This window comes from Heloderma suspectum, chromosome 2, assembly GCF_057233095.1.
Source record: "Heloderma suspectum isolate Gila_16-S chromosome 2, 16-S_ref, whole genome shotgun sequence".
In the NCBI taxonomy this organism is placed as follows: Eukaryota; Metazoa; Chordata; class Lepidosauria; order Squamata; family Helodermatidae; genus Heloderma; species Heloderma suspectum.
In genome coordinates, this window is record NC_139459.1 from 330,530,106 (window position 1) to 330,542,392 (window position 12,287).

A 12,287-nucleotide genomic window follows, 5' to 3' on the forward strand; every position below is an offset into this window, starting at 1 on the left:
CTGATCCATTGGCAAGTTACCAGCATCTTGTATTTTACAATTTCTTAAAATGACAGAGGCGTCCTAGTTTTGTAACACAACAACAAGTATTGGATGAGAAATTGACAGAACTACTAAATAGCCATGGTAGGTCATTTGTATGCATAGTATCATTTTAATTGGAACAAATTAACTGCTTTTTTTACTGGCCTAGCCAAAACAATATTTATTAATTGTCTTGACAATGAGATCTCCAATGGTAATATTGCTAAGCCCAATATTAGCCTAGGACAGATAAGGTGGAAAAATGGCAAACCTAGACAGAATTGCAATAAAAATGTTTCTTGCACCAAAATATTCAGAAAAATAAGTTTAGCGATGTATCCTAAAGTTTATCTAAAACCTTGGAGAAAAATTATTAAATCATTAAAGTGATTTTAATTATGAAAATACATATTATGTCAGGGTGTTTTTTTAAAAATGTAGATACTTGGGTAAAATTAAATAGGATACTGGTCTACTTTTATAGAGAGAGAACAACCCTATGATCTTTTAATATACAGGTTCCCCTTATGCGGAGCCACTGCATACACTACTCGATACTTGCGTAACTTTGCTTTTTCATGGAAAAGTGAGGATTTAACAACATGTGACCGTTTGGGAACCATGCTGGGGGGAGGGAGGGTGGGCATGATTCTGAGTTGGAGACACAGCTGAATGTGGCAGGAAAACAAGTTTGCTCAGAAATCACTCGAGAGGAGCAAAGCGGCAGCTGCATTTTCAGCCGTTCTTACCAAGGGAACAGGCATTAAAATGGCAAAGTGAATGTAAGCAAGTGAAAAGTGATGTATATTGGGGTAAACAACCCTAACTTCACATATAGGCTAATGGGGTCTGAGCTGGCAGTGACTGACAAGGGAAGAGATCTCGGGGTTGTGTAGGATAACTCAACAAACATGTGAAGACAGTGTGCAGTTCCTGTTAAAAACAGGGCAAATTCCATGCTGGGGATCACATATACAAATCTATAGTGCACTTGGAATACTGTGTGAAGTTCTGGTCACTGCACTTCGAAAAGCGTATTATAGAGCCAGAAAAGGGCAACCAAAGGGCTGGAGCAACTCTCCTATAAGGAAAGATTACTATATTTGGGGCTTTTTAGCTTAGAAAAAGGGTGAGTAGAGGATAATGGAGAACATGATACAGGTGTATACAATTATGCACAGTGTCGAGAAAGCAGAAAGGGAGACATTTTTCTCCCTCTCTCACAGTACTAGAAGTCTGGGTCATCCAAAGTAGCTGAGTGGCAGGAGATCCAGGACAGATAAAGTAAGTTCTTCACACAGCGCATAGTTAAGCTATGGAATTCGCTACCACAAGATGTAGAAATGGTCACGAACATGGACAGCTTTAAAAGAGGATTAGACAAATTCATGGAGGATAAGACTATTAATGATTACAAGTCATAGTTGCTATATATTACCTACAGTGTCAGAGGAAATATGCCTCTGAATACCACTTGCTGCAGAATGCAAGCAGGAAGGTGCTATAACTGTCCTTATGTCCTGCTTATGGGCATCTAGTTAGTCACTGTGCAAACAGAATGCAAGACTAGAGAAGCCTTTGGTCTGATGCAGTATGGTTCTTCTTATGTTTTTAAAGAGGAGACATGGAAGTCTGAATCTGTGGCTTCTCCAATAGTAAACTTACATTTCAGAACAGAATTACATTTAGATTTTACAGACAGCAAAAATTAACAGGTGAGATAAATGACTATTCCTTTTCAGGTCATTCATTCAGTTTTATACTACAACTTATATATCCCAACATTCTAAATTAAAGCATGCTGTATGGGCCAAAACACACACAAATCACCTCCTTGTGAATGATGTGACTGATGCCAGAAAATGAATTTTAGAGTGTAAAAAAATAACTAGCATGACCTCATGAACTCACACTGTGAAATAATTATGTAAAACCTTAAAGATTATGGCGTGGATATAAGCCTATCAATGGCTACTTGTCATATTATCACCAATCCAGTACAGTATGTCTCTTAACAGGAATTGCTGGGGAACACAAATGGGAGGGTGCTATTGCAGTCCTCCTGTCCCATTGTCCTCCTGTCCTATTGCAGTCCTCCTGTCCCACTGTGGGCTTCCCTAGGCATCTGCTTGACCACTGAGGGAAGGGAATGCTGAACTAGATAGACCTTTGGTCTGATCCAGGATGGCTCTTTTGTTATTAATGGCAAAAAGGCATTCCATCTTAAATAAACTAAACCATCTTCATTCTTCAGGTCTTTATAACTCAGTGAAATATGATAAATGGCAATATTAGTTGTTTTTAAGGTGCGATTGTACGTTTTCATAACATTAGTTCAGCTGAGAACTGTCATTTGGCTCCTCCTCTCCCAGAATTGTCTCCATCAGCGGCCAGTAAACCATCAGCGGAAGCTGAGATACCGAGGTCCCCTCCCATGGCTCAGATAGGATCAAATGTGATTTATTTGTGGTCATGTCCCCTCCATGAACTGCCTCCCTCAGTGGCCACTCTACCTCATTATCATAACATTTATGTAACCTTATGAAGAACTAGTACCTGAATGTGCTTGTTTTCTGTTCCTTCCCATCCTTTCCCCTTTTGTATCATATCTATTGTATTATCAGCCTGGGGGCAGGGACTGCGTTTTACCTTTTAATCTCTATAGAGTGCGTAGAAACAATTAGGTGCTTTATAAGTAATAGCAGCAGTACAGCTGATGGCAACAAGGTCAGGGGGTTGTAGTGGGGAGAAGAGGAAAAAAGCTCTATTGCATGAGTAGCCTTCTGCTCACACAACCCTGGATCTGACCCATAGTCAGATTAACTGAAATTACTCCTCAAATTACAGCTGTGACCACGAAGTAGAGCTAGACATAGATTATAGGGCCATTGACTCTTGGGCTGCTGTTTTCCAGGGTGCTGCATAGTAGCAGAAGAAAAGGTAAGGCAGAACCAAAGAACAAGAAGCCGGGGGAGGAGAAGGGAGAACTGCACAGCCCCTCAAATGGAAATGTTTTATTGGCCAAAAGGAACAATGCCTTGTTTAGGGACGTATGAGAATATAGTTTCTGTTCGCAAATCATGGGGACATATTCCATTTGCAATCCTGAATGTGAACATTTTTTTTAGAAATGATCATAACTTTTGGAATTTTTGATCACATTTGAAAAACGCACGTTTTTTTCAGCATGCACTTTGAAATGCGCATTTCCCCCCCTCAACCCCACCCAAAACACATTTTCATGCTTCAGTCAATGCGGGAAAAGTGCACACAAAAAATATTCATGGAAATGTGCACTTTCCCATTCAAAATGTGCACTTTTCCTTTTGAATGAGCAGAAAAACAGATCAAAAACAGGAGCTAGCCCAAACTAAATTCAAAGTGATACTTGGAGAATCCAAATTCACTGTTTCTCCCATCCCTAGCCTTGTTCAGGCTATAAGATAAACAATACAAGTACAAAAGCACTTCTTAGATCCAACTGCGTACAACATCCAGTCACAAAAACAAAACAAAACCCAGTAATAAACCCAATTCTACTATAATCTAGTCAAAACTCATACTATAAAGTGATTACATTAAACACAAACAATAAAAAGGTCAGCGTATATTTTTATTATTATTATTAGGCATAAATAAATAATAATAATAAAATTAAAGACAAAAAGAATAGCTTATACCAGGCATGGGGAATGTGTGACCCTCTGGATGTTGGAATCCTGCTCCCATTAGCCCTAGTCAGCATAGCCAATGGTGATGGATGATGGGAGTTGCAGTCCAACAACATCTGGAAGGTCACACATTCCCCATCTTGGCTTATACAAACAAAAATATAATTACAAATCACTCTGTCCCAACAGCCTAAAATGAGAACACAATTAATAATACCATTGTGATCTATATTGCAATCTCACAACATATTTATACAAAGAAGAATGAAAATGCAACTACAAAGTACAACTCTCAGTCTCAACACAACAGAAAGTTGGGGGCTTCAAAGGGGAAGACATAATTTTAATATAATATACAATCTAGCCACAAAAAAAATAGTGACTACAAGGGAGGAATTTGCAGACACTTCTAAAGTTGTTAAGACACTTAACCACCCTTTAATTCTTTCGTAGTGGTTCTCCACTGTACTTGGATATTGTGCTGGCGTTGGAGGGCCAGTAGCCATTTTTCTTAAGAAACTTGACACAGAACATTGGTCCTCATGACCCTTACCCATCACTTTTTCTTTGATCTGTCTGCTCCAAGGTCTAGGGAGCAGAATGCCAACTCATTTTCTCTTGAAAATAATGCAGTATGAGATTGGAGACTAAAATAAAGGACTTAATATTCCACTGACAATCCTTTTAGACCACAGGTTTTTGAACTGCTGTCTGTGGACCACCGGTGCTCTGTGAGCCGTACACAGGTGGACTGTGGGAAGGTTGCAGGACACTTGAGAATATATCTACTTGACTGACAAACTTTACACCTGATTTCACAGAACTTTGCTTAAAAAAACCAGGTATATCAATTGCATTACAAAGGCAAGACTAGAGTTCTTAACATATGAGCTATGTCATGTAACTCATGCTGCAGATCTTGGCAGATTTGTAGAACAATCTGCTAAGATCCTCAGCAATTTTGAAGTGGTCCAAGGGGAATTTCTTTTTGAGAACCGCCGCTTTGGACCTCAGATTCTCTTAGTCATTTTTGTAAATCAGAATCTAGTCAGTTCAATTGTCAGGTGCTCTGAATTTTTTTAAAAAATTGTTTAATACATGCCTTCTATCCTTCTCTATTCAATACACGAGCAATTATTTTCTAAAGATTTATGACAACTGGTTCATAGACAGTAGCTTACTGATCTGACAGATTCCAAAGATGGTAACCCAATAGGGACTTATGTCTGATCAGCTATCACAGAGAATCTGACTTGTTAAAATATACACTTATGCATACTGAGATTCTGTTGATGTGCAGAAAAGACCAGGAGGTGGCTGGTCCAGAATGAGCAGAAACATACAGAGCAAAGCCTGAGGGCTAAGAAGAAGAGAGATGTAGTGTCAGCAGGACCCATGTAGTTGGCTTTCTGCAATGGAATCTTCTGAATGATTGTTGGGAAAAGGATGGCTGCTAAATTCAACTGAATGGGAAGGCATAGTCCATGCTAGCTCCTCCCATTGTATGGGAGGATACTATAGCATTCATGTCCTGCTGCGGGCTTCCCATAAGCATCTTGGCTGGCCACTGTTTGAACAGAATGCTGAACCAGATAGGCCTTTGATCTGATCCAGCACAGCTCTTATGTTCTTATCATCAGTGCTGCATTTTAGCTAGCTGGAGCTAAGAGCTATGACGGATATGATGCCTTCTTTGAGCTCAGGAGATGGTCTCTAGGAAAACTAAGTAGGTTATTGCCTAGAACAAGGGTGGGGAATGTGTGGCCCTCCAGATGCAGGTGGACCGCAACTCCTACAGCCAATGGTTAGGGATAAGGGTGTTGCAGTCCAGCAACATCTGGAGGGCTACACATTCCCCATCCCTGACCTAGAAGATGTGGAGAAACTGGAGGAATGGAGACTAAGGCTTCAAATCTGCATGGCAACAGTGAATATCTAAGGGGCATATTTGACTGAAGCATGGCCAGTTGCTGTTAAGAGCAGTCATTGCTATACAATTCTTGCTCAGGTTTTCCACATTTTTTTAAAAGTATAAAAACAAACAGAATAACCTTAAAAAAAACTTAGTTCCTTATCACTGCGAACCTAGAGTACTAATTCAGAGTGCAGTTTTAAAAACAAATGCCTATAAACAATGAAAATCAGGGTTGGAAAGATCCTAGACACCCAGAACTACAATGGAAGTATCTAGTAATATACAGCATTTTCTCCATTTTGGTTATTACCACTAGTATCACAGTAACTGTGTCAGGTAAATGGGAGCTACCGCTAATGGTTATATGATCTTCACAATTAATTTAGTTTGTTACAGACATGCATCACTGTGCTAATCAGAGTGCAGAGATAGTATCCTGTCCATCTTTCCATGCATTTCCAACTTCCAACTAGGAAAGAATGTGTGAGAAATGCTTCATTTTTTTTTAGAAAAATATATACAGAAGTTTTCTAATTTCAAATTAATATCTGAATACCATGTTGTACTCCCTCTTTTCCCAGACATCAGCACTTCCCTTTGCATCTGTTGCACACCTTCTCATACACATCTGCTCTCCTCACCTACAACTGCTCAGCTATAGCAGATACACCCACGAACAGGAGTTATCTTCACCAATATTCCAACACTGTCCTGTCCCTATATTGGAAGGCTGAAATGAATTTCATTGAGCCTGTATGGGGCAATGCTACAAGCTATTCCTTTGGGTTGTATCCACTGATGTCCTCCCACCAGCAGGGCAGACACCACTGATGGACTGGATTTCCCCTTTCTCTTGAAGCCTCCTGCATGCTCCCTAAATCTCCTCCAGAGAGTTAGGGGACTTTCCAGTTGTGCATATGGACTAGATTTAACCCTGTGTCAGATTTGCTGTGTTACTACTAGTACAAATGCAACACCTGAAAAAATCCTTATGACAAAACAGAACCTAGGTAGAAACGCAAGTCCAATGGCTACGAGGGAGACATCAGTAATTGTCAAATGATGAGCTAAGTGACAGGTGGAAATGTCATAATCTTATGTGGAAATGTCAGGAGAACCTATTAGAAGCAATTATGCAGCACACAGGGCTGAGGAAAGAAGATGGTCAGCCTCCATTTTAACAGAAGTCATGAGATGTCCTTACTGTTTTCCATCAGCATTATGAACAAATGCATCCCATGTCTTAGTTGTATGCTTATGGCAGTTTTCTTAAATCACAAAATAAGCAGTATAACATCCATCATAAGAATTAATGCATCACATAGTCACTGTGCATATTCCCCCATGGAAAATTTTGATGTCCTTTCTCATACTTAAAACAACAACCCTTATAGCCTTCATCTTACAATAAAAATAGACGCCTCTGCTCTCCTTTAAACAAATACTTTAACATCTACCACTACACTGACAAGCAGATTTGAAAAGGCCTCCATATAGAGTTGAGTATAGATAGCTAAAAAAACGCTAGAAAAGATAGTTTTATTTTCTTAAAAACAAAGGTATTTTTGAATTCCATTATTCCAAAGTGGTAACTGAAAAATGTTAGATAGTGCTGCAAAGAAGGCAAGTCAGATACTTTTTTCATGGCACAAGAGGCAGGATGAAAAGCAAAACGTTGCTGAAATATATAATGCATAAGCTAACTCTAGGAACTCAGTTACAAGATACCATACAGAGTATATAGTTAAGATCAAAGAAAACTTTGTAATTAGACTATGAGCCAGTTCAGAAATAATGCCAAACCATGATTTGGTACTATGTGAAAGAGCCTCAAGCTTTCATATTCCTTATTCCAATTGTGTGGTGTGATTTCCTCACTTCCTGTTTGTAAGCAAACTATAGTTTAAGTGTTGTATGCAAACAGACCAAACCATCATTTTCCTGAAAACCAGGACTGGTATTAGGGATGGAGGTTTTGCAGTGCACAATTTGGGGAGAGGGGAGGGTGACTCTGAGACTCATTCAGTTAGCTCCAAATCTTCAACAATGAGAGTTAGAAAAGAATCCCCTAATGTCTAGTTATTTTATAGTTATATAGGACGGGATTCCTGGCACTTTCTTTGATAACTAACACACTATGTCTAGCAGGCATAATTTCTGGATGAAAAGATTACTGAAACATTGCAGGGGTTCCTATATTCCAAGACCAGAGGTGGCTTCAGCTCAATAGGAGCTTTACTGCTGCCAAGAGGGACAGGGAAACATGGTACTAGTTGAAATACATGCTTTTGCTCAATTTTTGCTTATTTATGGGGTTCCAAATCCCCCAATTTCTATTTTGATAACTTCAGGGGCATGGGAAATTATTATATATTTAAAGAAACAAATGTTGTAATTTACCCTTTTTGTGATAACGGGGGGGTTCAGATAGGGATAATAGATTATTAGGCTTTAATATAAACTAAAGCATAAATGAATATAAGCAAACTACTTCGTTTTCAAGCCAAATCTTTAACCCTAATTTGCAGTGAGAAGGAGCTTTTTTAGGTCTTTGTAGTAGCAGCAGCAACTCTGATGAAAGATGTGTGTTATTTCCATTAACACTGTGAAGACTCCTTCAATGCATTTATGTTGTCAAAAACTTCTAGATTCCTGCTGTATCTGCTGCTTAGAAGGATTACAATAGAAGCTTGGGCATACAGTTTTGCTATTATCACTAATATAATCAAGTGATGATGCAGAACGTACATAAGGAGCAAGAGTTACTGTGTTTGCACAGCAGATATATTTTTAAATTATTTTATTCTTTATTTACACACAATCATATAATTCATTATCTAGGGGAAAAACACTTCAGAATTATGTAAATTGGGGTGCAAAAAATGAAAATGAAAAAAAAAAATCATGGTTAATTGTCTCCGCCTGGAATCTATACTTACTTACCTTGGAGTAAGCCCCATTCAACTCAATGGGATTTGCTTCAGAGTAAACATGTACAGGATTGCACATTGACAGTGTTAAAAATATAACTACAATTTATTTTCACATTTCAGTCTCATGAGAATTACAATGGCAGAATGATCACCCTCTACTGCTGTAAACAAAAGGCCTGGGTTTATAGCACTCTGACTTGTAAATTTACATAGCTCAATTGAGCAATGAAGGGGGAGTTAAATAGGCTCTTCAGGTGATTAGCTGCTAAATTAATCTATTAGGCCTGTGTTTGTTAATAAATTGACAAAACAAAAACAGCACTCAGCTTTAGAAGGCTCAAAGAATTATGCAAACAACTTAATTTGTATGTTTTGTTATTTCCCTTGTTTAAATGCTTACTCTTTTTATACAAGCATGGATTTCAAACTTCTGCAGAGAAGCAGCTTTAAAACAGACTGCAGTCTGTTCACTGAACTTATTTTGATCACAGAAACATTTTAAGCACAAATATGATTAAGACAGCAACAGTTTAAAGAGTTTTAAGCATGCAAAAATTTTAATCTTGGAATTGTAAACACAAGCTTTGTAAACAATTGCATGTCTTTACAATACAGTTTGAAAAGAGCTACTATGTTCCAAAATACTGCGATAGCTCAATGCAAACCTCAGCATTTCGTCTGAGTTAATAACAAACTCAACTCCCATCTGCTTTTGAACTTTGTCCAAATCACATTTCAGAATGGCTTACGTGGGCCGCTTGCAGCAGTTAATCCCTCATTTTGAGATTATCCACTTTGATCAACTAACTCTGCAAAGGCCATCTACCCGACTTCAACACTACTCAGCTCCACCTCTGGCACAGCAAACAAACAAACTCAGAAAAATGTACAAACTGTAAGACTCTTAGCTTCATGTCATGTTAGTACGGAACTATACCAACCTTCCGCAAACTCCATTCAGATCTGGGCTCCCTGCCAACTCCTGCCTCTGAAAATTGCACCAGAAAAGTTGCCCAGAGCTTTCAAGCCCTGTGCAAAGGGAAAAGACTGTTCTGGAAAGCCTTCTTGTTTGATTCCCCCATTCACATAATTTGATTGTGCCTCACTGCAGACTTGTTACTAAAGCTTTGCATCATAATCTGAGTCTGCCCACAAACTCCAGACAGGTTCCATGTTTGAGTTTATGTAACATTTGCTATTACACGGTGAAGTGCACTTGAGTCACAAAGGTCCTGGCAGATAACTAGTAAAAACAGAGAGGTGGAGTCTAATTTTATCTAACATGGTCACACCAGGAGCCCTTGCTGATGTAAATTAATCCTTCTGTTTTCAGACAACCTGCCGGTTTGAGAAGGCTGTACTTAAACAATTTTCCACGATTACGTGCTAATCACTCACTGCCCCAATTTTCTGTTTCTTTAAAGTAACACTACCATCCCACATACATTAACAACTGTTGCTACAACGTGCATTATAAAAATCTATGTAACACTGCAATTTTCCAAGGGACTATTTAATACAATTTTTCACAACTAGCATTCTTCTTATATCAAAACTTCAGAACTATTCTATAACCAATATTTTATATTCTGATACTAAATTCTAACCTTCCTTTTTTCTCAGACCACTCAGTATTCCTGACACATTCTATCAGAACATCACTGTGAATATGAATGTATGTTCCTTTCATACATATATTTACTCAGATGTCACAGCTCTGAGCTGCAAGTGTCTCAAAAACCTGTCTCGACGACTACTAGCTAATGTAGAATTAGCTCACATACAAGGATTCTAATAACTCTGCAGAATCTATTTCATCTGAAACAAATACCCTATTTTCTCCCTCAATTTACTGTTGTCCTCATGCTTCTGTGATGTCACAAAAACCACAGAGAAAAAGGATCATACCCGCCTTTAGCTGGCTGCACTTACTGGGAAGTAATTTATTTTTTACTCATCCTATGGAATGTATGAATATCATGATGAAAATAGATATCAGAGTACATAAAATCTGACTCTTTGATAATAGCGGAATTTTACACAATGGCCAGGAACCAAATCGCTGTATAACTAGTCCCATGCGCCCAATAGGGCTTTATACTTTACTACGTAAAATTAATTAGTATCTTAACAAAGAGATAAAGTACCAGTGAACTGGACAGTTTCAAAGTTGTAACTAACTTTTTTCTGAAGGACACTGGGGATGTCCCTAGGACCACTGGGATCAAGAAAGTTGCAGACAATTGTTGATTCTCCAATTTTGAAAACATTTAGTGCAATGTGATGCTTGAACCCAGATCACTGGGTTGTTTAGGGTTGTTTTGCCCCTAAACAATCCAGTGGTCCGGGTTCGGATGTCAAGCTGCACAACCTACGAAGGAACCAGTTGTGGGTTGTGCAATAAAGCAGAAGAGGTGGGTGTGCTGCAGGTAGACTGCCTACTCCTGCACAACAACCCATCATATTTTAAAGGTTGTCGTTACATGCAAACAGGACCAATGGAATTTATGTCTGAGTAGCCATATATCCCCTTCATGGATCACTGCCTTGTTGTGGCGAAGGGGCTTGCGTAACTCAGTGAAGCCATAAGCTATGCCGTGCAGGGCCACCCAAGACGGACAGGTCATGGCGGAGAGTTCTGACAAAATGTGGTCCACTGGAGAAGGAAATGGCAACCCACTCCAGTATTCTTGCCAGGAAAACCCCATGGAACGTACCACAAGGCTAAAAGATATGACGCTGGAAGATGAGCCCCTCAGGTCGGAAGGTGTCCAATATACTACTGGGGAAGAGCAGAGGGTATTTCCAAGTAGTGCCAGAAAGAGTGAAGCGGCTGGGCCAAAGCCGAAAGGCCACTCAGCTGCGGATGTGTCTGGTGGTGAAAAGAAAATCCGATGCTGTAAAGAACAATATTGTTTAGGAACCTGGAATGTCAGATCAATGAATCAAGGTAAGCTGGAGGTGGTCAAACATGAGATGGCAAGATTGAACATCGACATCTTGGGAATCAGCGAACTAAAATGGACAGGCATGGGCGAATTTAATTCAGGTGACCATCATATCTACTACTGTGGGCAAGAATCCCTTAGAAGAAATGGAGTAGCACTCATAGTCAACAAAAGGGTGGGAAAAGCAGTACTGGGGTACAATCTCAAAAACGATAGAATGATCTCAGTACGAATCCAAGGCAAACCATTCAACATCACAGTAATTCAAGTCTATGCCCCAACCACTGAGGCCGAAGAAGCTGAGGTTGATCGATTCTATGAAGACCTACAACACCTTCTAGAACTAACACCAAAAAAAGATGTCCTCTTCATCATAGGGGATTGGAATGCTAAAGTAGGAAGTCAAGAAATCACCGGGATAACAGGCAGGCATGGCCTTGGTGTACAAAATGAAGCAGGACAAAGGCTAATAGAGTTTTGCCAAGAGAACACGCTGATCATAGCAAACACTCTTTTCCAACAGCACAAGGGGCGACTCTACACATGGACATCACCAGATGGTCAATATTGAAATCAGATTGATTATGTCCTTTGCAGCCAAAGATGGAGAAGCTCCATACAGTCAGTAAAAACAAGACCTGGAGCTGACTGTGGCTCAGATCATGAGCTGCTTCTTGCAAAATTTCGGCTTAAATTAAAGAACATAGGGAAAACCACTAAACCATTCAGGTATGACCTCAATCATATCCCTGATGAATATACAGTGGAGGTGAGGAATAGATTTCAGGGATTAGAC

At 39.3% G+C, this 12,287-nt stretch overlaps 1 protein-coding gene across 7 annotated transcripts in view; it reads right to left on the bottom strand.

The window, feature by feature from the left end:
• Positions 1-12,287, bottom strand: part of ATXN7 (ataxin 7) — a 151,847-nt gene that overhangs the window by 21,676 nt on the left and 117,884 nt on the right. The window contains exon 1 of one of the 7 annotated variants that reach the window (XM_084840476.1): positions 9,485-9,743. The exons of the other annotated variants lie outside the window; for them this stretch is intronic. Coding sequence (XP_084696602.1) covers positions 9,485-9,500 — 16 coding nt within the window. The 5' untranslated portion in view covers positions 9,501-9,743. Of the gene's footprint in view, positions 1-9,484; positions 9,744-12,287 lie in introns of those variants that run through there. 7 annotated transcript variants of the gene reach the window in all.